The 26,588-nt window shown below is 35.8% G+C and overlaps 1 protein-coding gene across 3 annotated transcripts; it reads left to right on the top strand.

Annotated features, from left to right (window-relative positions):
- The first annotated feature begins 5,084 nt into the window (after nt 1–5,084).
- On the top strand, nt 5,085–25,306 carry ESD (esterase D). Of its 3 annotated transcripts, none has more exons than XM_087436056.1 (10): nt 5,085–5,391; nt 6,572–6,675; nt 7,543–7,617; nt 8,203–8,291; nt 8,929–9,027; nt 10,839–10,963; nt 12,280–12,399; nt 14,083–14,181; nt 16,164–16,331; nt 24,360–25,306. In XM_087436056.1, exons 3-10 carry the CDS (start codon nt 7,550–7,552, stop codon nt 24,438–24,440), a joined length of 849 nt encoding a protein of 282 aa, XP_087292182.1. In that variant the 5' UTR covers nt 5,085–5,391; nt 6,572–6,675; nt 7,543–7,549; the 3' UTR covers nt 24,441–25,306. The 3 variants fall into 3 exon arrangements, with proteins under 3 accessions (XP_087292182.1, XP_087292183.1, XP_014645478.2); XM_087436057.1 differs by lacking the exon at nt 5,085–5,391 and adding an exon at nt 5,402–5,420; XM_014789992.2 differs by lacking the exons at nt 5,085–5,391; nt 6,572–6,675 and having other exon boundaries at nt 7,505–7,617.
- Nucleotides 25,307–26,588: the final 1,282 nt, after the last annotated feature.

The following is a 26,588-nucleotide window of genomic DNA, read 5'->3' as shown; positions in this document are numbered from 1 at the left end:
ATTTTCTGAAATGTCATTAGATGAGAATAGAATCAGAATAAAGGGAGTTTTGAAAAATGTTTATCTAGGCCAGAGGTTCTCAAATGGGGGCAATTCCCCACACCCCCAGTGGACATTTGGCAATGTCTAGAGACATTTTGGGAGTCATAGCTTGTGGGTAGAGGGAGAGCAGGAAGTGCTATTGGCATTTAGCAGGTAGAGGGCAGGGATGCTGCTAAGCGTCCTACAATGCACAGGATAGCTCCCCACAACAAAGAATTATCTCGCCCTAAATGTCAATAGTGCCAAGGGTAAGAAACCCTAATCAAGTCTGTGGAAAAGCCATAAGAAAACTTCTCAAGTAGCCCAGTGCTGATGTCCAATAGATTATATCATTCTTCATGTATAGTGCTTTTTCTAGGCTCTCAGAAAATCATCTCCTTTCCCACAGGCCTTATGCAGAGGTGAGTTTTTCTCACTTTCATTACATGTCTTTATTGCCTCCCTAAGATTACATACTACTTATTTTAGTTCAAACTGAAAGTCCCTATATCTCCTCAGTCACACATTTATGGAAAGTTTTTGGACTATTTCTTTATCCATTTTTGTTACTAGTTTCATTATTAGAAATGTCAACCTTAATTTCTGATTTCAGCTTACGTTACTTCCATGCATATACATATATATGTATATCTATAAAACGTTTTAAAGAATAAACAGAAATTCATTGGATTTATTATAATTTTATTTATGCTGAGTAAAAGAAATTTTAGTTCTGGTTATTATCATACTGTATTAACACAAAAATCCTTTAGTAAAAGACCTCATGCTCACAGTTCTTAGGCTAGTCCGCACCCCGCAGCAAAGCAATTTATTAAATAAACACCCTTTAACTTTCTTCAAATATTTCCTATCAGTTCTAAATAACTTGCAACCTTGGGTATTCTATTTTAGTTGTGAAACCCAGTTCGAAGAAAACTCCCTTGTCAGTAATGTATACTTAAAAATAGTAGAAAGTAAAAAGAATTTTTCACTTCAGTGCTTTCTTAGAATAAAAACATTATTTGGATTAGATAAACATTATCTTCAGGCTGAGTCCCAATCCAGCCACAGGTCCACAGGTTCAGTCCACAGGTTAGTTCAGTCCACAGGTCATTATGGCAAAATGGGCCTGGGCCACGGACAGATTCTGGCATCTGTATTTATAATATCAGTTCCCACAGAGGTTATTTCACCTACCAGTCCTTTCAGCAGGATCAGCCACATAATTTGCAGGGCCCAGTGCAAAATGAAAATATGCGGCCCCTTGTTCAAAAATTATTAACAATGTGGCACAGGAAATAATTAAACCAAGGGGAGAATTAAACCGAGTGCAGCCTCCTCTGAGATGGGGACCCTGTTCTGCACAGGTTGCATGTCCACGAAACTAGCCCTTTCAGATTATGTCCTTTACAATCTGTCAGTATAGCTGTTGGTTAAAAAAAAATTTTAAGGTTTTTTGTAATCAAGTTCAGTTTTCTCAACAGGCAAAGTACGCTCACAATCACTTCATTTAAATGAGGGCAAAAAATCAAGAGATTTCCTGTAAGTCATCAACCAGCAACTATTAATTCAACTAATTTATATCGAGAGAGGGGAGAAAAGAGAACATTGGTGGAGCTCTTACTATGTGCCTGGCACTGGAGATTTTAAAATGACCCTTGTTTAACTCCAGCTACCAAGTAGGTGAACTGGCAAGATTTCGGGGAAGACTTGATATTATGGTTTCTACATAACTTCAAAAAGCAACTTGGAAACCCTTTCCACGAATTAAGTAGGGCAGACCTCAGGCTTATTCAAGCCTCGGCCTTTTCCTGCGGCCTCCGGGCGAGGGCGGGCCAGCGGGGCTGGCGGGCCCTTGACCTGTGTGCCCGCGCCAGAGGCCGAGGGGGAGCCGCCCACGTGGGGGCTGCGGAGAAGTGAGCGGTGAGGGAGGGGCGGGACTGTGGGGGCGGAGCCTTCGGGAGCCGGACCGTGGAAGAGCCGGGCCGAGGAGAATGGACTCCGGAGTTAGGCCCCCGCGAGTGGGCGGGCCCGAAGGAGAGCGGGGTCGAGGGTGGGCGGGCGCTAGCGGGGGCGGGGCCGAGGCGGCGGCACGGGCGGCCATGTTTAGGCCCCGCCTTTCCATTTTTACTGCTTCTGGTTCCGCCGCGGCCGCCGGAGGTAAGACTGGCCCGGGCGGATGCCCGGATGTCCTCGGTCCCCTGGGTCTGGGGCCGCACGGGCGACACGGCGGGGCCCGGTCGAGGGGGACGTGAGGCCGGCGGCGAGTCCCGCAGGCGCCAGCGCGGAGACTGCGGCCCCGGGGCGCCGCACATGAGGGAGCCGGGGCAGCAGGCCGAGGGCCGGGGCGCCGAGGGGAGGCGCTTCCCACACCCCTTTTCCACACTGAGCCTCCACGAATGTGTACCTCGGGCGCGCGGCCTCCGAGGAGAAGCTGCGCATTTATGCAGCGCCCGCTGCGTTTATCTAGTTCTTTCCATCTTACATAGGGTCTTCTCGCCCTTGACCCCCACCGCGTGAAGGAGGTGTGTCCCGGTTTACTGGCGGGACAGGCCCGAGCGGTGGCAGCTCCACGGGCGCCTGCGTCAGGACGCGGGCCCGGGGAAGCGCACCTCCTGGCGCGCTCGCCGGCTCCTCGGAGTCTGCTCGCGTCGGAAACGCCCTGACCGGGGCAGGAGACCGTTTCCGCTGGGGTCCTCGGGGAGGTGGTGTGTGAGGTTGCGGGAATAATAATAGCTGACATTTGTGTGCACGTCATAGCCAGCAGTGTTCTCAGCAGTGCGTAAATTAACTGCTTTAGTGCCGGGAGCAAGCCTATCACATTGATCGTATTGTATCCCCATTTTACAGTCGGGGAAATGAGGCACAGAAAGATTACATAGGTTGCCCGAAGTTATGTAGTATGTGGTGAAGCCAGAATTTGAACCTGAAGGGTCTGGCTCCAGAACCTGCTCTAAACCCGTTGTACCATAGCGTTGACTAAAGCCACCCCGTAGAAACATCCAGGCTATACTAGAGTTATACGTAATTGAGTTTGACTACATTAAAATAATGGAAAGACCAGAAAAATAGTGTGGGACCAGTGAAGACAATTTTGAGAGCCAAGTTAAGGTGTTTGGAGTTCGTGGGTGCTATGTTTTTTCCCGAAGGTGGATTAAAAATTAATATGGGCCAGCCATGTGAATTTTTATGAAGGAAAAGAGACTATGCTTAATACGCAGTTAAAATGTGAGTGAAGTGTATGTGGAGTTTTATTCATCCTTATTTATCTTGTCAGTTCTTCACAATTTCGGTTTTATGAAGTTTTAATGGCATCAAACTTGAAAAAATTATACTGTACAGTATAATGAATTACATCGTCTTCCATTTCAGTGACTTATTGGTGTTCAGCTGCTAGCCTGACAGCTGAGTGGGATTAGCTCTCTACACCTGTAGGAGCAGCTTGGAGGTGGTCAGGCATTTCTCATCTGCTAGTTAATGTGGGCAAGCTAACAATGTTTTTAAAATTGACGGAATATACTTGACACTACTGAACTATGCACCTAAAAATGGTTAAGACTAAATTTTATGTTATGTGTTTTTTAGTGACAATTTTTATAAATAATAAGTTAAAATGACTAACAATTCCATGTAGGCAATTTTAGGTCTGAAGATGTGACATAGGTATCCATCAAGCAGTAAGTTAAAAGGACTAAAGTCCTAGGCTTCCATGCAAGATTGATTTTAGTGGGACGTACAAGAAGGAAACAAACTAGGAGGCTAAGTTTTAATTTCTTGTGTATAATTAGGATGGTGGCAGTGGGAATTCAAAGAAGGGGTCACTTGAAGACATTTCAAACGTAGATTGGGTAAGATAAGCATGGATGTAAAGAGAGGCAAAGAAAAGGAGAGAAAAAAATGGTTTGAAGGTGAGAGATAGAAACTTAGTTTTAGATGTGTTGGGTTTATTAGCTGGTAGCATATCTTATTAGAAGGATCCAGCAAGAAATGTAAATTCTGGCACAAATGCTTGAAAACGATCTGGAGACGCAGGTTTTGATTCTTCTACCCAGAAGATGTAGTTGAGACTTACAGTTAGGAGTTAAGGAAAGAGTGTATGTGAAGAGAAAAGGAAAGGGAGATGGGAGGAGAAAGAGAAAGAGTGGAAGAGAAGAACTCAGATCCTGAGTTTCCGCTGAGCGGAGGATTTAAACGAAAAAGTGGTGGTCAGCAGTGCCGTGATCCAGTGATGTTGAGGAGACCTGTGTGGGTCATTAAGAGCCAGTGGAGTGGGACACTGAAAATGAAGAAATAGATCCAAGTCCAAGGAGTCTGAGAGAATGGGAACAAAAACAGAGGTAGAGATAGAAAACTGCAGACTCATTGGAAGAAGGAAAGAATGGGTAAAAATACAAAGAACAGAGATTTCTGGAGGTGGATGACATTTAGCTTCAATAAGTAAAGGGAAGAAAAGTAAGATTCGACACTTTGACCTTGGGGGGGAATGGATACTTTGTGAATAAAGACAACTTTCTCTTTAATGGTTTTTACCTGATTGGCTTGGCATGTACACCAAGAGAACCTTTCTTTTTTAAAGAACATTGATGTTCATTTTATTGACTTTCTAGTCAATAAACTGGCACTGACACAGTGAAATTGTTTTGGGTTTTTCGGGTGGAGTGTTATTCTACTCTACTCTTTCAGTCCATTTCTCCCACCATATCTGTTCTAGAACCTAAATGAAAGGTCAGACAGATGACACTTAGTATGTAGTATGTTAAGTTTCTATTTATTTATTACTGTGTATCAGTCACTTCAATGTCATTCATAAACTGAATTTTCTCACCAGTTCATCCTTTCTAGCCAGTCAACCCAGTAGTCCTTAAGTCCTCATCGCTTCCCTCCTTTCTCCTCCCTGCATTCCAGGTTTGATCTACAATTCTTAGTCAGGCATGTCTAGGCTTTTTATATTTCTCTACTTTTCTAGTATCCACTCCTGATTTTCTTCACTCTCAGCAGTTGACTACATCTCTTACTTCCAAATTACACTTTAAAACTTTTTAAAAATTTTTTAAAAGAAAGACTTTCTTCATAGGAATCTTATTCTAGCAAAAGTTTTTGACCAAAAACTAGGCCTTGTGGCAAAATGGGTATTCAGGAAATTAGATTAAGGACTGAGATGAAGGGGTGTGCTCTTCGATCAGCTGCGTTTTCCAAGCTGCCATAGCCAGCGGAGACCATCACCTACCTCGAGAGAAGAAAATGTCCCTGTTGAGAGTGTGTAGTGTACTGTACATGTCTATATAACCTTTATGGTAAAAAGTATGTCCTGTTTATGAAGCATTTGGTCTTTTTTTTCAGGATCGTCTACCCTTTGGTGCAGACTGAAAAGCAAGTAGCAATTGGACAGTGTCTTATGTGTACATTATTACTTATGTGTACATTATTATGTGTTAGTTTGAAAGTTGTATGTAAAAATCTAATAACCTGGTTTAAAATATGTTATTTTTCACATAGAAAAATTTTAGTGAAAAATGTAATCACCTAGTATATCATGTCATATATCATAGTATATCTAGTTCTTAGCTTATGTCATATTTTTTATTGAGCCTAACTTGTTTCTTGATTTATAATTGAAAGTAGTTTCTAAAATGGGTGGTTGGGGAGAAAAAAACTTAAAAAGCTTTGATTTTTTTTTTAGTTCATCCTACCAGTTTAAAAAAACATTATTTTAACTTTGTTTTTCTTTGACCAAATGGAAAGTATTTGATTTTAATTAAAGAACATTCAAAGAGCAGAGGAAATTGACTAGTTCTCGTTTACTAATATAGATGAATTGAATAACAAAGTATAGAACAATAGAGATAAAGGACAAGCTAATTTTTAAAACTTTCATGTAATCGGTAGTCAGAAGTTAAAAAAAATAAATTATTCATTAATTCAACAAATAATTATTGGGTATCTCTTATGTACTGGATATATGTTCAGTGTACCATGTTTTGGGAAAGCAGACATAGTCCCTGCTAGGTTTAAGAAAATAGGATATTCTTGTAGAATAATTCAGTAAATAATTGTATTCCTTGGTCTTGTGTGTATATATGTTAAAATTATACAGGTATTTCATTTAGTTCATTATTTAAGAAAGGATCATGAACAAGAATAGCTGAAATTAATATTCAATAATTAATAACATCTTGTGAGAAATTTGTTGTTTAAGAATTGATCTTTTATAGATAAGCATAAACCTGTGAATAGAAGGTAATTTCTCTATGTGTATTTGAAATACCCTAATCCTATAAAATTAGTTAATCTTAAGAGTGTCTGGGGAAAAAAAAAAAAAAAGAATGTTTTAAAGACCTGCTAGGAGGCAGGAGAGCATAGCAGCAGAGTCTGCTGATGAGTCTCTGATATCAGACTTTCTGGTTCAAGTCCCAGCTTTCAAATGCAAAGCTAAGTTTTGGATTTATTGAGGAGATTACTTAAACATAAGGTTGAAACTAATCTTATTTAGAATTTTTCAAAGACATTTCCAAAATTAGCTTTTTAAGATGATTGTTATATATCTTTTTAGAGTAACCCTAACACTGCACCTGATGAGCATACAGTAGAACATTTCACGGAGAAGACCGCCAGAGTGGTAATACCTATTCCTGGTATCTGAGGATTTTTTATTTGGTGTGTACAGCTTACTGATTTTAATAAGAAGGGGAAGGGAATCCTTTCTTGAGAGATACAAATCAGAATCAACAGATGTTTATGATAAAGATGGCTTTCCAATTTTTTTGTATTTATTATTAAAACCTAATAGTGTGTGATATTTTAACATGTAAGTTTAAAATTATTTATGGAAATTTAAAAGATTTGTTTGAGGAAAGAGAATTATAAAACTTGAGAATTTCCCAATGACAATCTGCACTTGTAATTCACTTAAAACAGCCTGTGTTTTACTTGTTGGTTTGTTTTAAAAGAAGAAATGTTGGTCTAAAAGTTGTGCATCACTTTCTCTGAAAAACTCATAGAATGAGTAATGTGATCTGGTTTAGCATGTAGAAGGGTGCCTATCACACTGTAGATGTTCAATAAATGTTATGTTATTATTAAAATCATTATTATTACATCATTTTCCTCCCTTTTTAAAATCAACCATAATCAGTCCTATCAATTCCTTGACTCCTTTGTTACAGCTTACAGGTAAGCTATTAACAGTTTTTAATCTTCTAAGCCAAAATAATCAGTTAGTAACTTATTTTATTCTGCCTCTTTCTAAAAAGAATTTAGGGCAGTCCACACACAAAAAAAGCTTGTTAATCAATTAGTAATGACATACCAAAGTACTACAGTTTTCTAAAGTGAGTAACAAGTGTAAGTGTGTGTACAGAAGTTAGTTTCTTAATATTGTTTATCAGAGAAAATTAGCATGTGAAAAAATATTCTAGGTGGAAAACAGTTGTATGTTTGGATAATTGATCTGAAAACAGTTTTGTTTCAAGTTTTTAAGGAACTAATTCTCTAGAAATTAATGAGATTAATCTTCACTAATAGGAGAAGAATGGCATTGAAACAGATTTCCAGCAACAAGTGCTTTGGGGGATTGCAGAAAGTTTTTGAACATGACAGGTAACTACTAAGAAGATACGGTTTTAGATATATCTTGTTCTGCTTCTATCTATTTGAGTCTTTAAATAAGCCCATGAAAGATCATTGTTGCATGAATTACTGCTTACATGGAAAAATACCTGTGGTTTTATCAAAATTATCTTATCTAGTTGTGATTTTAGTTATTGTAATAAAATATTAATGATAAACAACGAGTTAAGAACGTGTACATTTTGGTACCCATGAGCAAACATGAATTTAAGATCTTTAGAATTCATTTTTTATAAAAGCCGATTTATTAGTTCATACATCTCTTTAGAAACAGAAACGATTTTTCTTTTAATAATATTAGTGCTACACTGAGGATATTACATTTATTCTTTTAATTTATTCTGTCCAAAATGACTATGTGCCATGCAAAGCATAAACTCAGGTTGATTAATAGATCACTATGCTAAATTGGCCCCATTCTTTCTTTAAGGGCCAAGGTATATTTCTTAAGTGTTGGTGGAATCCCTTATTTTGGACATTGAATCGCTTATTTTATGTTTCTGTCTTGACTAATGAGGGGCATTGATTTTTTTGTTGTGACTGTTAAAATTACAGCGTTGAGCTGAACTGCAAAATGAAATTTGCGATCTATTTACCACCAAAGGCAGAAACTGGAAAATGCCCTGCACTGTACTGGCTGTCTGGTAAGCATTATACATTTGAGTTTTATAAAGGAATTTCTTTTTCTTTTTAACTGGCTTATCTTACTCTTATCTTATGGATATGCTTTCTGAGCCATTTATAAAAGACTTTAGGAGCCTGTCATAGTCGACTCTTACTTTATCCTGAGAATAATTTCAGACCTACTGAATTACATTTGTTTCACTTCTTTTAAATTAGACCAAGTAATTAGCAGAGAATGTAAAGTTTGGACTCAATGGCAAGAACTTCAAAAAGTTATTTACCTAGTTTGTACCTACTCAAGAATTTCTGGAGTTTGTAGAGACTTTACCACTCAAATAGAATAATATTAGGTAAAACCAAAACACCCACGATACACTACTTAGAAACTACAGACAAGTAACTTTTTATAGTCTTCTCTAGAATATTTTAATTGGAGTCCATGGATCTTCTCTGGCATCGATCTGGAAAATCACAAAAACATTTAACGTAAGACGGTTCTTAGATTAATACTATTATAAATCTTATGAGAAAGGGAACTTTAATGTCTTCAGAGTTACTTCTTAAAAAAAAAATTTAATACGAAGTGAGCTTGTTTTTCTGTATTATAAAAAGATTAAACCTTATATAGCATGAGATAACAATATTTTTGATCTTCAGGTTTAACTTGCACAGAGCAAAATTTTATATCAAAATCTGGTTATCATCAGGCTGCCTCAGAACATGGCCTTGTCGTCATTGCTCCAGATACCAGCCCTCGTAAGTGTTCTTGTTCCAGAGAGCCTTTGTAAAAATAGAAATCTTTAAGACTAAATGATGAGTGTTATAATAGATACACTCTACAGTTCATTTCATATTTTTGCTATTATCTCTGTTAATGTTCCAAGTGACATCACGACTCTAAAATACCATGCTATACATTTTTCTCACTGAATTTCACTCATGACATCTCTCTTATGAGAGGGGACAGTTTTGCTATTCCCATTTTACAGATTAAGACACTTCAAAACAGATTGAACAACTCAATTAATATATCATATTGGCACGAGTGTCAAAATAACATACAATGCCTAAGAAATTTTTCTATTCCATAGGTAAACTGTCTTATTGTATGGTAATTACGTCTTTTCACATCTTTGTTCATCATCAAACAATCAACAATTGTATAGTTAAACAAGTATTAGTTTTAATATAATTAATTATAATTAGAATGTTTACATTAGGGGAATGAGAATATCATACATTTGAGAACTCAATCCATTGGAGAGTTAAAACTTGTTTTGTGACCATACAAGTGTCAGGAAATGGTATTTAAATGGCCAGCAAAAGTAACTGGAAGTTAAATGGCTGACCGTGGGAAGTAGTGCGTGTCCTTTCACAGGTCATATCATACAAAAGTGAGACATGTCTCAATAGAAATGTAATAAAAGATTTAATTCAAAATAGCATCAAAAATATAAAATGCCTAGGAATATAAACTTTAAAAATATGAAGATTTATTTTTTTTAAAAAAACATGAAATTTGCTAAAGGTCATAAATGAAGACTTTAATAAATGGAAAAATGCCGTGTACTTGGATGGGTAGACTGAATGTTATGAAGAGGTCATTTCCCTCAAATTACTCTACCTATTGCTGTAATTCTATTAAAACTCCTAATGGTTGACTTTTTAACTACATGCAGCTATATAAAATAAAACCTAGGGGCCGGCCTAGTGCCATAGCAGTTAAGTGCCTGCACTCCACTTCCACGGCCCAGGGTTCACAGGTTCGGGTCCCAGGCGCGCACCGGCGCACACTGCTTCTCAAGCCGTGCTGTGGCAGTGTCCCATATTAAATGGAGAAAGATGGGCATGGATGTTAGGCCAGGGCCAATCTTCCTCAGCAAAAAGAGGAAGATTGGCATCGGATGTTAGGTCAGGGCTAATCTTCCTCACAAAAAAAAATAAAAATAAATAAATAAAACCTAATAAATTTTTTTTATTTTGGCTGGCCCCAAACTTAATAAATTTAAAAAGAATATAAGAAAATCCCATTGGGGAATGAGTGAATAGGGGAAATATGATGGAATGATTTGAGAGTACATAAGACGGTTCCAATTCAAAATAGTGAATTGAGCACAAGCGTTTGTCTCCCTTCCCTTCTAAGACCACAGTGGTAAAGAGAATTAAAGAAGCTTGGTAATCGGGGAGAGTCATCAGAGAAGGAATCTCAACACATTTCTAAAAGATAAAAAGAGTATATAAGCCCCTTGACAGGTAAAACAGAGTGAGAGAGCTTATGTCCAGAATACATAGGAGGGAACTTCAACAAAGAAGGCCAGTGTGCCTTGCCTTGACAGTGAAAACCACAGCCTGGAAGGGCATTCCCTCTCTCACCTCATTGAGTAGAACTAGTCACATGGCCCCATTCAAGAGGGACAGGAAGTATGTCCCCCAAAAGGCAGAGAGCCCACAATATTTGGTGAATAGCCCTAATGCAAATGAACTTTCAGGTACGTTTAAAAGTGCGTGTTATTAAACGTGGGCCATTACTACAGAGTAGATGAAACCACAAGATTTTTCCTTGATAGGTGGCTGCAATATTAAAGGAGAAGATGAGAGCTGGGACTTTGGTACTGGTGCTGGGTTTTACGTGGATGCCACTGAAGATCCTTGGAAAACTAACTACAGAATGTACTCCTATGTAACAAAGGAGGTAATTTAATTTATATTGTGGTTATTAATTGGTGATTGCCAAACGTTTGATTTTGGACACAAAGTCCAGAATTTTAAACTAGGGCATGGTGTTGTTGAATCTATTTGGTACATATTTGTTAATTATCTTAGTGAAAATTCCAAAGTTTACTAGTACTACAGTCTTATTTACTGCAATTTAACTTAACATTAAGTACAGTTTTAAACAGTTTAATAATTATATTGATACCTGTGTACACTAGCCAGGTTATGCAAAGAAAATAGTGTATGAAAAAACTTTCATTTCTCTGACAGCTGGTTCATTCAGACATATTTTTTTTTTTTTTGGTGAGGAGATTAGCCCTGAGCTAACATCTGTTGCCAATTTTCCTATTTTTGCTGAGGAAGATTGGCCCTGGGCTAACATCAGTGCCCATCTTCCTCTACTTTATATGTGGGATGCCTGCCACAGTATGGCTTGATAACCAGTGTGCAGCTCCGCGCCCAGGATCTGAACCCATGAACCCTGGGCTGTGGAAGCAGAGCACGCGAACCACTATGCCACTGGGCCTGCCCCCATTCAGGCATATTTTATAGTGATTCACCAAGGCTTAGTCAGAAAGGATAAATAAGTGGTAAAGCATTGCTTCTCTTAATATTTATGCGCAGTTTATGCATTTTTCTAAATTTTATGATTTTAATTAATATGTACATAACACTCAGAAACAATAATATAAAATTTTAATCACCCATAATTCTGTCACCTCAAACAAGAACTATATTCTGTCACTTTTTTGTATGACTAGTTTTCATATAGTTGTAAAACTATCTTGTTCTTTTTTTAGTTGTATAAAGTAAATATTGTCTAATATTCTAATCTATGTGTAACATAATTTTAATAATTACATAATATTCTGTCATATGCTATAATTTACTTTTTCCTAATGTAGGGTATTTATGTATTTACATATAATTTTTACCATAATAAATTTTACTGCATTGATTATGTTTGTGTATAATTTTTTTTCTATTCCAAGGACTTTTCCCTTAGAATAGATTCCAAGAAGTGAGTTTACTAGATCAAAAGTTTAGAGCAGTGTAAAGATTCTTTCTGCATCATCATCTTAAAGTTGCTTTCTAAGGAGGATTTACCATATATTCTCCAGTGATATATTAATAATCATTGTCTACCTGAGATGTTTTTTTCATCTTTACTAGTTCAAACTGTTGTAAGACTGTGATTTAGAAGTATTAATTGTGTAGTTATTTTATATGACTTTGAAAAAGTCTAAACTTACTTCTCTCATATCTTTTGTCACACTATTAAATTTTCTCTAGCTTCCCCAACTCATAAATGCCAATTTTCCAGTGGACCCCCAAAGGATGTCTATTTTTGGCCACTCCATGGGAGGCCATGGAGCTCTGATTTGTACTTTGAAGAATCCTGGAAAATACAAAGTAAGATTACCTAAGCTTCTTGTGACAAATATTTCTCTTTGATAATATAATATTAGGAACTTTCAAAGATTGAAATTAGGATGTTGTTGTTTTAGTATTGGGACTAAACTTTTCTAGTGTTGGGAATTTCAAGGCATTGTGGGGGAAGATTATTAAATTTGACCACACAATGTATATAATGCAGAATCAGAAGTATAGGAATTCTATCAGTGTTTCTAATTGATCTACTAGTAGAAGTATTATAAAGCAATTTTTATTGCTTCTATTCAAACTATAGTTTTCCAAGTTTTTTTTTTTCTAAAGGTTATTTTTGATTAATGTTATTGTGGTGGTATATATCATATACTTCTATTTTTTATTAGGATAGGAATATCTTTGTAAAGTTGACTTCGACTTTCTGAGGTACAAGAAGATATTCATGATTTGTAAAAGTTTAAGAATTCTCTGTTCTTAATGTTTAAGAACATAATCATGATTTGTAAAAGTTTAAGAATTCTCTCTTCCTCTGTTTCACTGAGGAAAATTGGAATGCAGCTTGATTGAAAAATATCACTCTCAGCCTCCCCATTCATTTATTCGAAACTTTATAGCTTAACATTTGTTTAAATGCGCCACGTTGGAATAACCACCCTATGTGGAATGTCATAGTGGGCAGAGCGGCATACCATAGTGTTGAAAAAGGAAGTGTTGAAGCAGTGATTATCTTAGGATTGCTTCTGTCTTTAAAATCACAGGGCTATCAGAAACCTCAAGATTTGGTTAATCCATTTCCTTCCCTTAGAAAGAACTTCTTAATCATTTCAGGTGTGCCACTGAGAAATGAAAATATTTCTCATAGCAGTTTCTTGCTGTGGCACCAAATATTTTTCTTTTGGTAAGCTTTATTATCAAGTTAAACTAATTCACAGCATGACAGTGGGTTTTTAAAATAAGGGTTTATTTTCCGTTTTTTATACATAAGGCAGTCAATTTATTGTGTTTAAGGGAGAAAATCAAATTTAGTTGAATTTTTTGTCCTTTAAATAAGCTAGTAGACATTGATAAACATACACATTGATAACTCTGAAACTGAGAGAGTCCATCTCTGCACTTTATCCAGTAAAAAACAACATTGCACAGAACACAAAATTGGATTAACAGACATTTGGTCCTGTCCAGAACCATTTGGCATGGACCAGATATGCTCATGAACATTTTGGGCAGGACCAAATGTCCTGCAAGGCAAAATTGTATTAAAAATTCTGCCATATTTAAGGGCTTTTCTTGGTACTTTCTTGGCACTAAGAGAAATAAGGTGGTTAGATTTAATAACATGTTAACAAAGGTAGGCATAAACTATTTTATATTTCTGTTCATTAATTTTAAGTGAAAAAAAGAAACTCTGAACATAAACTTCCATTTGTGCCTTATTTAATGAAAATGTAGTGTATTGCTTTATTTTATTTTAGCACCTATAGTTTGTTAACTGTCTTAAGAGAACACACAATGTGGTATCATTGAGAGGCTTACAATCTAAGCCTGTAAAATAACAAAAGGAAAGTTGTTCACAGGGGTTTTCATGGCAAGTCAGAGTTTATAAACAGGTTCAAATACACTTGTGATTTTTTAAGCAAGTTCTAAATATCTGTTCATATTTGATTTGGCAAAATATAACTTGTTTTTAAATTTCTTTTGTTTCTGAAGTCTGTGTCAGCATTTGCTCCAATTTGCAACCCAGTGCTCTGCCCTTGGGGCAAAAAAGCCTTTAGTGGATATTTGGGAACAGATCAAAATAAATGGAAGGTAGGTCCTGGATGACTGTCTTCATACTCATTCTTAAGTTTTCAAATTTGTTAAAAAGCTATACACTAGATATTATGTCCCTAGCTCACTCAAGTTAAGGATCCAGAGCTGAAAATAATTAGAAAAAGTGTATACATATAACAGTAGCAAAAAAACCCTTATTTTCTAATTGTGTTGAATTATGGCAGATATTCTGAGGCTACATTTTTTTTTCTGCTAATGATTAATTTACATGTTTATTTCTAAATTAACGGTACCAAAAAATACCACATATTATTACTAAATTTAGACTTGCCTCTTATTAACTATGTGCTCCATTGTACGATAGGAACCACGAGGCCTGGCTTCTTAATATTTGTGTGTCTGTTTCAAAATCCAGCATCTCTCAGATTTGGATTTTAAATTCCAGACTTAAAAGTCTTTATGAATAGATATTGTGTAATGTACATTTATCTGAATATTCCCAATGGCAAGATTGCTTTTTCAAGCATAGGAGCAGATGCTTCAAAATGAAAATTAAAATGGCCTTTTTGTCCTAAGATTCGTTTTACTCTTGTGCAGAAATGGGCTATTTGCAAACTCCACCAAGAGTTTAAGTATTTTGCAGATGAACTCATTGTCATGTGCATGTTAACAAGTGGAAAATATTTGAGTGGAAAAATAAACCTTTTTTGGTCTTATGGTTGTGTGTTTAAGGTCATTTACACACAGACCCCTTTTTTTTTTTTAAGATTGGTCATTGAAATTCTAACAAACTGGAGAGTTAATCCTTTAGTTCCTAGGTTAGAGTTTTGTTTTGTTTAGGCTTAGATTTTTATTATATTGGAAGCAGCTGAAAATGATTACTGTTGGGTACTTTGAGAACTGACAGTGCAGGTATGTCAGTGTTTTGAGTCCTCGCCATGTGCGTAGTCTGTGTGGGGTTCTGAGATTTTATGTCCTGAAGGTGATCACCCTTTCCCATCCACAGGGGACTTCTGGTCTAATAGAAGAGTGGGGTAGAAGACCAACTGATTGGGAGGAGAGGAGAGGTAGAGGTGTGGTAACCTATAAAGGAATCTAATTATGTAATTTTTCTCCAAGTGGCAGTAGATTTTGTTATTTTATACTGTGTTTAGGCTATTATTTAATTTACTGTTGGAATAAGGAAGCCATGCAGAATTATGAAATCAGAACTTAGAACTAGTTGGACTTTAAAGATCCCCTTCTACTCTTTCTTTTTAAGATTAAAGAAAGCAAGTCTTAAAAAGCATGATACTTTAGAAGGAGAAATCTTTTGGTTTTTGTTTGTCTTGATTGATGCATAAAAGTTATGGTTAGTGAATATATATGAATAATCAAGAATATGTAAAGATAGATGTGTAAAATGTAAAATTATAATTAGTGGCAGCTCCTCAGATAATAAATTTGAGGAATTGATAATGTTAATCAGATTATTCAAGTCAAGTCTTCCTGAAAGCTCATGGAGACAGCAGACATTTGGTGCTGTTCAAAAGACTACAAAAGGGAGGACTGAATGTATTTATGTCTGGAATTAGAGCCAAAAAGAAGAGAGAAAAAAATAAACTTTTTATTTGAAATAGAGAATGTTAGGAAATAGAAAAAGTTAGTGGAGTTAAAAGAAATAGTCAATTTGTGGAGGGATTTACAAACCATAAAATTACGGGTTTTTTTGGAGTTGAGAGGCGATTAAGAACTTTAAAGATTTGGAAGAAAAAAGGCTATACTCTGAAGAATATTTGAGATAAAGAATTCTTGCCACTGAGCTAGGACTGCTTGAAAGAAGGGAAGAGGCTATATTTGGGAAATAGAATTCTGAAGACCTTATAAATAAAAACCAGTCAAGCCAACTTAAAAGCATATTTCCAATTTAATCAGCCTTAGAGCTTAAATGACTTTAAATTTCTATTTGATTCTAGTATAGTATATTCTGAAGTGGACACTTTTAAATTTATTTTTCAATATTTCTCCTCTTTTTATAGGCTTATGATGCTACCCATCTTGTGAACTCATATCCAGGTTCTCAGCTGGACGTACTAATTGATCAAGGAAAAGATGACCAGTTTCTTTCAGATGGACAGTTACTACCTGATAACTTCATAGCTGCCTGTACAGAAAAGAAAATCCCTGTTGTTTTTAGATTACAAGAGGCAAGTACTAGGAAACCATAAAAAAGCAAGATTCCATAGTACTTTCTTAATTTTATTTTAGAATTTGACAAGCTACCTCTGGTAAGATATTTTTTAATTACAATAAGACACTTAAAGTGAAAGCTTTCCTATTAAGTTAATGATATTTAAGAACAAATTCCGTAGAAATAGGAAAGCTTTTGGTAGTGAAAAGTATTTACAATTTTCTGTCCTACTGTAAAATCAGTGAATAAGAAGTTTAATACTTTTTTTTTTTTTTTTTGTGAAGAAGATCAGCCCTGAGCTAACATCCATGCTAGTCGTCTTCTTTCTGCTGAGGAAGACCAGCTCTGAGCTAACATCTATTGCCAATCCTCCTCCTTTTTTTTTCCCCCAAAGCCCCAGTAGATAGTTGTATGTCATAGTTGCGCATCCTTCTAGTTGCTGTATGTGGGACGTGGCCTCAGCATGGCTGGACAAGCAGTGCATCGGTGCACGCCTGGGATCCGAACCCGGGCTGCCAGTAGGGGAGCGCGCGCACTTAACCACTAAGCCGTGGGGCCAGCCCAGAAGTTTAATACTTGAATAGTACTTAATCTTCAACATTACTAGATACATCTTTCTTTACATATGCAGTTATTGTTGCAATAGAATACCAAGCTTCCACCTTAACTACTCTTCATTTTATGTACACAGCTTAGCCTCACTCACACGTGTACTTTATATTGTTTGAGTTAGATGCGAATCTATCCATTGTGCTACTTGGTATTTCTAGTTGTTTAAGAGTAATTACTGAATTTTAATTTCAAATTTTCCTTAAGTACTTTTGATTGTCTACTACTCACCTAACTCTATGCTAGTACAGTTATAATTAAAGAAATTCTGCTTTTATTTTTTAAAAATCAGTTATTCATAAGCGTTGGAACATAATATAAACAAAACCTTTATTTCAAGATAAAAAGTGAACACTGAAAATTATATATGATTGTGATTTTTAAAAACATTTATTTATATTTAAGGGTAATACGTCAGGCACATTAATCTAAAACGTAGTTATGATGGTATATGTTCAAGTAATCTAGATCAGTGTGCGCTGTGGTACATTTCAGTTTACAAAATGTTTTCACAGCATTAGCTCATTTTATCCTTATATGACCGAATAAGAGACCACTTCTATCCTGTCCGTGTGTTTTTTTTTTTAATTCAATTTTTTTTATTATGGTAAAACACCATATATAAAATTTACCATCTTAACTATTTCTAAATCTCCACTTCAATGGTATTAAATATATTCATAATGTTGTGCAACCATCACCACCATCCATCTGCATAACTCTTTTCATCTTGTAAAATTGAAACTCTATACCCATTAAACACTAACTCCTCATTCTTCCTACCCCCAGTCCTTAACAACCACCACTCTACTTTCTGTCTCTATGATTTTGACTATTCTAAGTATCTCATATAAGTGGAATCATACAATACTTGTCTTTTTGTAACTGTGTTATTTCACTTAGCATAATGTTCTTCAGGTTCATCCATGTTGTAGCGTGTGTCAGAATTTCCTTCCTTTTGAAGGCTGACTATTATTCCATTGTATGTATATACCACATTTTGCTTATCCATTCATCTGTCAATGGACAGAGGGACTTGAGTGGCTTCCAAGTCTTAGCTATTGTGAATAATGCTGCTGTAAACATGGGTGTACAAGTATCTATTCATGTCCCTTCTTGCAGTTCTTTTGGGTATATACCCAGAAATGGAATTGCTGGATTATATGGTGATTCTATTTTTAATTTTTTGAGGAACCTCCGTACTATTTTCCGTAGCAGCTGTACCATTTTACGTTCCCATCAACAGTGCACAAAGGTTCCAATTTCTCCCCTTGCCAACACTTCTTTTCTTTCTTTCTTTCTTTTTTTTTTTTTTTTGATGGTAGCCATCCTAATGGCTATGAGGTGATATCGATCTCATTGTGGTTTTGATTTGTATTTCTCTAATGATTAGTGATCCTGAACATCTTTTCATATGCGTATTGGCCACTTGTCTATCTTTGGAGAAATGTCTATTCAAATCCTTAGCCCATTGTTGCATTGAGTTGCTTTTAATGTTCATGAAGTCCAATTTGACTATTTTGTTGTTGTCTGTGCCTTTAGTGTCATATCCAAGAAATCATTGCCAAGTCCAGTGTCATGGAGCCTTTGCCCTACATTTTCTTCTAAGAGTTTTATAGTTTTAGGATTTACATTTAGGTCCTTGATCCATTTTGAGTTAATTTTTGTATATATTAGGTTAGGTTAAGGATCCAACTTCACTCTTTTGCATGTGGATATCTAGTTTTCCCAGCACCGTTTGTTGAAAAGACTATCTTTTTGCCATTGAATGGTCTTGGCACTCTTGTCAAAAATCATTTGACCATATATATGCAAGGTTATTTCTAGGTTCTCCATTCTATTCCATTGATCTATATATCTGTCTTTATGCCAATACCACACTGTTTTATTACTGTAGCTTTGTAGTAAGTTTTGAAATCTGGAAGCATGAGTCCTCCAGTTTTGTTCTTCTTTTTCTAGATTGTTTTGGCTATTTGGGGTCCCTTGAGATTCCACATGAATTTTAGGATAGATTTTTGTATTTCTGCAAAAAATTTTTGGAATTTTGATAGGGATTGCATTGAATCTGTAGGTTGCTTTGGGTAATATTGACATCTTAACAGTATTAAGTCTTCCAGTCCATGAACATGGGGTCTGTTTCCATTTATTTGTGTCGTCTTTAATTTCTTTCAGCAATATTTTGTAGTTTTCATTGTACAAGTCTTTCACCTTCTTAGTTAATTCCTAAGTATTTTATTCTTTTTGATACTATTATAAATGAAGTTGTTTTCATGATTTCCTTTTCAGATTGTTTGTCGTTAGTGTATAGAAATGCAACTGATTTTTGTGTGTTGACTTTGTGTCTTACTACTTTGCTGAATTCGTTTATTAGCTCTAATGGTTTATTTTTGGAATCTTTAGGGTTGTCTACATATAAGATCATATCATCTACAAACGGAGATAATTTTACCTCTTCCTTTCCAATTTGGATGCCTTTTATTTTTTTTTCTTGAGTAATTGCTCTGGCTAGAACTTCCAGTACTGTGTTGAATAGAAGTGGCCAAAGTGGGCATCCTTGTCTTGATCCTGAACTTAGAGGAAAAGCTTTCAGTATTTCACCATTAAGTATCATATTTGCTGTGGGTTTTCATATATGGCTGCTGTCCATCTGTTTTACAGATGAGGAGACAGGCTCAGAAAAGTAACCTGCTTATCTGAGGTCACACAGCTAGTTTATGGTAGATCCAGAACTGGAAGCAGGGTCAGTTGACTGCAGATATTGTCTCCTGTCATCTATATAACCATTCTCAAGTAAGGTGAAGGAGTGCTCCTGAGGAGCGCAGGGATGGAATTAGAGCTAGCACAAGGAGAAACTGCATAACCTTCTACCTGTCTAACCTATGTAGCAGATCTTGGCAATCTCCCTGTTTTTTGAATGTCTGTGATATTTTGAACATGTCAACCATATATATATCATGTGGAAAAGCATGTCAAAAACCAATACATTATATGTACTTTGTTGTCTCTGAGTATCTATCCTTAAATAAGAATTTTTTTAGGTTAATTTGAACATTTATCACCAAGATATGTGTTTTAGATCAGTAACCCACTTTGAGGAATCCAAATACCAATTTGATTATAAATACAGTAGTGTGTTTAACTATAGAAACTATAGCTATACGTGACGTAACAAACCATGTTTTCTCCTAAAAGACTTTAACTTCTTGGCACTAGCAGTGTTGGATGCTTCTGCTTCCCTTGAGGCTGTGCTGGGAAATTCTCCTGTTACTACCAACAACAAAGTTTCAGCCACCAACAAAGACTGAAAAATCTCTAGAGTTTGTTATAAAAACAGTGTAGAGTTAGAACACTGTTGAAATTTTTGGAGGGAAGAAATAAATCAAATTATTTATTTCTAAAATGCTTATATCCGAAGCTACTCAAAAACACAGTTGGCTATACTTAATGAGTCAAACAGAGAATTCAATTCTTTTTTTAAAAGGGTTGAAAGTATTGAAATCACTAGTCACAATCTTTAGCTCAGGCACAATTTTTCATTCACTTTCCTTCCAGCAAGGTCAGGTTAAGAATGAACTACACAGTCTGAAGCAGATTATGTTTAGGTTGTTGTAACTGAATGAGCAACTGCGTGGACGTGCCTGGGCAAGGGCTCCAGAGAGGCTACTTTCAGATCTTCAAGCCAACTTCCACTGACTTCAGATTACCTCAGGTCTGAGAGTCTTATCATCTGCTTTATCATTTCAGTATAAGTACAGTATAGCTGTGTTTCTTTATGAAATGGGAGCTGAGAAGAATTAAATAAGCTGAAAATAATAGGGGGTATATATAAATAAGTGATCTAAGGAGGAGGAAAGAAAATTATTAGAATCATGTGTATGATTTACCCAACTTTGTGCCTTTACCTTTTTTTAATGGTGTTAAATGCCCACAATCTATATTTATACTCTGTTAACTGTCAGAAAAAAATTGAGAGGGAGGGGTAGTACATAGGGATATTTATTTGGTTGTTACTTCCTATTATTTTTCTTTTTCTGTTTTGGCTTTAGTGAATCTAAATTGAAAAAGCACTAGGTAGCAGAATTCTGATAGCTAGTATACAAAGATCAAATCTTAGTCTGAAGTGGAAAGGTCTAGTATGTCTTATTTTTAGTTATTGAAGTTACACAATGAAGAAGAAAATTCAGTGACCTAATGGAAACTTCTAGAAACATCGAAACAAGGCTATACTACCTCCTTAAGTCTCAGACCCTTTTTGAAGAGTCAGAGGTTGTTTTGGCCTCTGCGTCTGCCTGTTAGAGAAGGGTAAGAACATGGCTCAGAATTCCAGAAATGCAGGGATCTCTCACTCGTCTCTGTTTCCCCATGCTCAGCACAATTATCTAGCACGTGGACTCTCAGGAAGTGCTTGTTAAATAAACAAATGAATACCTTGCAACAGTCGTCTTTGTACTCTGAAGAGACTTAATAACCCGGGGATTCATATCTGAGCTTTTCTAATTGAGTCTGGAAAATATGGAGGAAAACACTGCCTGTCAGAATAAATGTTCATCATAGCTGCTGGAGCATTGCTGCTTTTTTGAGAATTGACTAAAGAATGAAAGAATGCATTCTTGTATTTTTATACTCTAAGAGCAGTGTTTTGCTACTGAGGATTTTTCAATTTACAATGTGAGGTAGAAGAGGAAAGTAAGGCCCTTTCAAGTGTCACTAAATATATATAATCGCACAAGTCGCTTCACATACCAAACCAACTCAAAGAATTAAATGAAAGGAGCCACCTCTATTTACTAATATTGGTAAATAGAACTTGAAACTAGTCGAGAATGACACAGTTAGCTCTAATTATATAAGCATCTTCTGTCTACCAGAATGCAAATACTTCACATGTATTCTCTTGCTTTTTATGTTGACGTTTTAAAAAATCTTTCTTGGTCTCTAATGGCAGCGATTTTCTATTTTCTCATACAGATGGATCTTCTGTTAAATATCATTATGGAAGTTAAGGACATTTGATTTGTATTTTAGGTGAAATACACTGTTATTCTTGCAATACAGCCCTGAGAGGTCAAAATTGTCACTTCAGTTTAACCTGGGACTTCTCTAATAAAATAATAGTAATAAATAGTAATAATAACAATAATAATGGTGGCTACCCACTGTGTGCCTGAAACTGTGCACGGCTCTGAACCTACGTGAAACTAAGCATAAAAATACAGCATACTCAGTCACATTAGGGTTTTTGTTCCACAAGTGTTTTGAGGGAGGCATCTGTTTTCTTGCATCTGTGCCTATTTTCAATCAGATCCATCTTTTCATCTGTGAAAAATGACAGGGACTACTTGGTACTATATTTCACAGGTTTTGTGGCCTGAAAATCATGAGCCTGTCTGACCTCTTAACAATTCAAGAATTATATGAGTGAAAAATGCTTTTCTTCAAGTTTCTTTCTTTATATAAGAAACTGTCCTTTAGCTCTAAATTTAATTAACTGAGACTAGTCTAATCACTGAGAGATGTGATACCTAATAATTCCAAGGCTCAGCCTTAGTTTTGACAGCATTCCTGTCAGATTCACTTCTATGGTTTAGCCACGAAAAGGAGGACAGATTGCTTTTAAGTTACTTGGATGACTTGAAACCAGAACTCTTTATTAACTGCTGTTCCCAAGATATACGTTGCATACCTCTGGAGGTAAGATTGAGAACATTTACTAATTCTCCTTTGATACTGTTGGGGAAGAGGTAGAATCCCCCTCCACCCTTTCCCTTAAGGTTATTATGGCTGGCCAAATAATGAAGAGACAGGTGAGCAGGAGAAAATAATACCAAGTTTTATAACATGTATACGTGGGAGAAACCAGGGAAACTGAGTTTCTCGACACAATAGCGGCGATTCTCATCTTAAATACCATCTTCAGCTAAAAACAAAGGAGGATGTTGTAGGGGGGTGGTTTGGGATTTCAGAGAGGAAGAAGACAATTCACATGGAGAGGGAAATGTAAATGTTTGGCAGGCAGTTCTTTGCAGGGCCACCTATAGAGAACGAGGCCGGAGAGAGAAATTATAGTAATCAAGAGTATGTAGACTTAAGTCTTCTCCTTCCGTCCTGATAAGAGTTTCCACAGATAATGTCATGCCCCCCTCTTCCCAGTACACAGAGGGAGATACCTTTACAAATGTAAATATTTGGTAAACAGAACTTTGAAAAGAATGGGCTTAGCACGGACCCTGCCAGTCTGTCCATACCCAGAGTTAAATTCCTTTAGGAATTTAGCCTCCCCAGTTAGTGGGGGAGGTCAGATGTCCGTCAGAGAAAATAATCAAGGTAAAGAGATATATTTTGGGGTGGCCAAATTTTGATCTCCCACAATACTGATCAAAACCTTAGGGATTTGCCTTGTTCCCTGAAACCCAGGTGATATTTTTGTTAGGTCTATTTTTGTTAAGTGCTTAGAAAAATGACCATTTTCTCCCATCAGAGACCAATTACTAGAATAACCTAAAAACTTAAAAATTTTTCTTAGACTTTTATCTTTCAGTTTATTCCACCTTGTGTTTTAAAATTGTTTGGGGAGGTGAGGCTGTCCCCAAAATTATCTCTGTTTAACACCCTTAGATTCTCCTCACCTTAATTTTTTTTCTTTTTCCTTTGGACGCTACTTGTTGTCTTGTACTCAGAGGACACCCCAAAGAAGGGTTGCCTCTCCATTTACCTATATCAGTGGTTTTAATTGACCAGATGGATTGAGATTTGTTTCTACACAACTGCTTGGCACATTACATTTTCTCTCTGTTTCATCGTAGTTTTCAAGTTTACTGACTTTTTACCCAGTTTGGTTTCTTGCTAAGGGATGTCAGGGTTTAATGAATTATTCCTTTTTCCTCACAGATATGATATGCTTTTACTGTGTAGGAAATGGAATTCTTAACGTGGTTTATGATGGCTGTATTTGACTTCCCAAACAATGATGGAGCATTTTCGTGTTCATTCTCTGCTTTGTTAAATGTGTGCTTTTTTTGTATTTTAACATTCTCTCTGTCTTATTGATGTTAGTGTGTTTCTTTTGTGAGTTGGAACTTCTTGCCCATGTTTCTAAGCTGTCTAAATTCTGAATCTTTTAGTTCTTGTTGATAGGACTACGTGTTTACTCTGTACATTTAATTAATGTGTTACTTCCTCTTTGCATATTAATGGCAGCATCTAGAAAGGCTAGGCAGAATGTTTGATTTTTCTTCATATTTTTGCTACTCTTAATGTTCAGTGAAAATGTTGAAGTATAACAAGCATGATTTTGATTATAAACCTTCCTCATATTGTAAAATTTTGACTATTTACTAGCAAATTAAATGACATGAGAGATATATTTAATGTCCCTAATATTGATGTTTCTGAATCGTAGATCAATGTCTTATCATCTCTCTCTTTTGTCTTCTAGGGTTATGATCATAGCTACTACTTCATTGCAACCTTTATTACTGATCACATCAGACATCATGCAAAGTACCTGAATGCATGAAAAACTTGAGATAAGAGAATCTCTTCAAGATTATGAAATTGTAATAAACAGAATTGCAGGGGGAAAAGATTTCAAAACATTGGATTTCATAATGCTAAAAATGCTTCATTCAATAGTTGAATCACCTTCTGATATGTAAAACCTAATTCTGATTTTAAAAGTTATTTTACCAATGTTCATAAAATATTTGGTACTTTATAGCTTTTTTGAGGTCATTTGGAAATCATTGTTATATTGACCTCAAGTCATAGAATGTGAATGTAATCCCATTCAAATCATAGAGTACTAACTCTAGGACAGATGATTTAACAGTAATTTAGCCTAAACTCCTCACCTTTCAAGACTTTAGCCTATGAAGGCATGGACTGTCTTCATCATGTTCATATTTATATATATCTCGAGTATCTAGCAACTGCTTGACTTACCTAGTAGGCATTTAATAACTAGTTGTTAGTTGTTGAATAAGGAGGTAGGCTCAGGAAGGTTAAGTGAATTCCCGATTGTTATACAGTTATTTGTGGGACAGTTAAGATTAGAAGCTAGATTTCTTAAACCCAATCCAATGATATTTCTCTTATTATCTACATGGGTCTTATATATTGAGCCAAATAAAGTTATGGATGTTGTTTTATGAGCATCTCTCAGGAGGTAAGAATTAAATAATAAGATTCAATCTGACTGTAGCTAGATAAGAAAACTTGTTTCATATGTTACTGTCAACACAGATGTTTTCCTTTAGTTACATGCAGAAACTTAGCTTGATGAGCACACCAAGAGAAGTAATTTGTAAATACGAAACTGTATTCCTTTAAGAACTTAATGAACAAACTTTTGAAACAAATAAAATCTGCTTGTTTTAAAAGAAATATATTTCTCTGTTGAAGAGCACAAAGGTAATACATTTTAAGCATTCAATAAGAATGCATATGGTAATGCATACATGGTAATCAAAGAAGACATCAGGTTCTTAAAGTTATAAAATTAGTACTATTTAAATGTAAACTGGATTGTACTAAAAAATTAAAAGTACTATTTAAATATCAGTAATCAAGGTTGGGCCCTATAATGAGCTACACACAAAGTGGTTCCAGTCTGAACAGTCTTGTGTTCTCTAATAGGGAAAATTATTTATAAATTTTTTGTATGTTTTTGGTAATTCTTTTGTAAAGAAAAACAATTGTGTGGTCCTAAGATCATTGTATTAGTTGAGGATTTAATCAGAGAAGCAGAACTAGTAGGAGATATATACGTTAAGAGATTTTTTACAAGGAATTGGCTTATATGACTGTAATAAAGACAAGGCCTTCTGTTGCAACGCGGAATATATAGGAAGTCAATAAATTTGAGTCAATAAATTTCTTCCTATATATCCTGACTGTCGAGGATATATAGGAAGTCAATAAATTTGAGCTTGCTTTTCTGTGCTACAAATACTGGCCTGGGGAGGGATGAGTTCTTATATATGCCTAAATATGTAAGATGTTTTCCATAACAAAAAAAATTCTCAAAGTGTCTCATGTTATAAGGAGCCATCTCAACAACTTTATAGTAAACAACAAATAACCTAAAAATGACCTCCTCATACTAGTTTTATGTGCTTCTAAAAGTCACCTGACAGAATCAGGTGTAAAAGGAGGCAAAGGAATTGCCAGATTTCTTGGGTTATTGTAGATGTTGTAAAACCCTCTTTAAGATCCCTTTAAGAAACAATACAGTACAGTAAAGCCACCATTAAGAGTAAAAAGGCAAGCCATAATAAAGTGGGTGGAGATGTTTGCAATATATATATCTGACAAACAACGTGTATTTAGAATATATAAAGAACTCCCACAAATTCATTTAAAAAAAAAAAAAACCAGAAAAATGAGAAAAAGATTCAAATGAGTACTTCACAAAATAGGATATAAGTATGACTAATAAACATGAAAATATTCTAAGACCAGGGAAATGCTAATAAAAACTACAATAAAATGCCACAATACACCCACCTGAATGGCTAAAGTTAAGACAGCAGAAATCCCAAGTATTGGCAAGGCTATATGGTGACCTGCTAATGGGAATGTAACTGGCAGGGTCTGCTGAGATGGAACGTATGCATGCCCCTACCCAACGATTCCAACTCCAAGGTATACCCAACAGAAACATGTG

This window comes from Ceratotherium simum, chromosome 10 (assembly GCF_057802395.1).
Source record: "Ceratotherium simum simum isolate JZ-2026a chromosome 10, ASM5780239v1, whole genome shotgun sequence".
Taxonomy (NCBI): Eukaryota; Metazoa; Chordata; class Mammalia; order Perissodactyla; family Rhinocerotidae; genus Ceratotherium; species Ceratotherium simum.
The sequence above is the reverse complement of the archived record's forward strand: the minus strand, read 5'-3'. Positions and strand labels throughout refer to the sequence as shown.

Excerpts from the sequence above, each read along its gene's own strand:
- ESD (XM_014789992.2), top strand. The coding sequence starts at position 7,520 with ATGAGATTAATCTTCACTAATAGGAGAAGAATGGCATTGAAACAGATT. Across the intron at positions 9,028-10,838 it reads TGCTCCAGATACCAGCCCTC|GTGGCTGCAATATTAAAGGA; the intron begins GTAAGTGTTCTT and ends TTTCCTTGATAG. Across the intron at positions 10,964-12,279 it reads ACTCCTATGTAACAAAGGAG|CTTCCCCAACTCATAAATGC; the intron begins GTAATTTAATTT and ends AATTTTCTCTAG.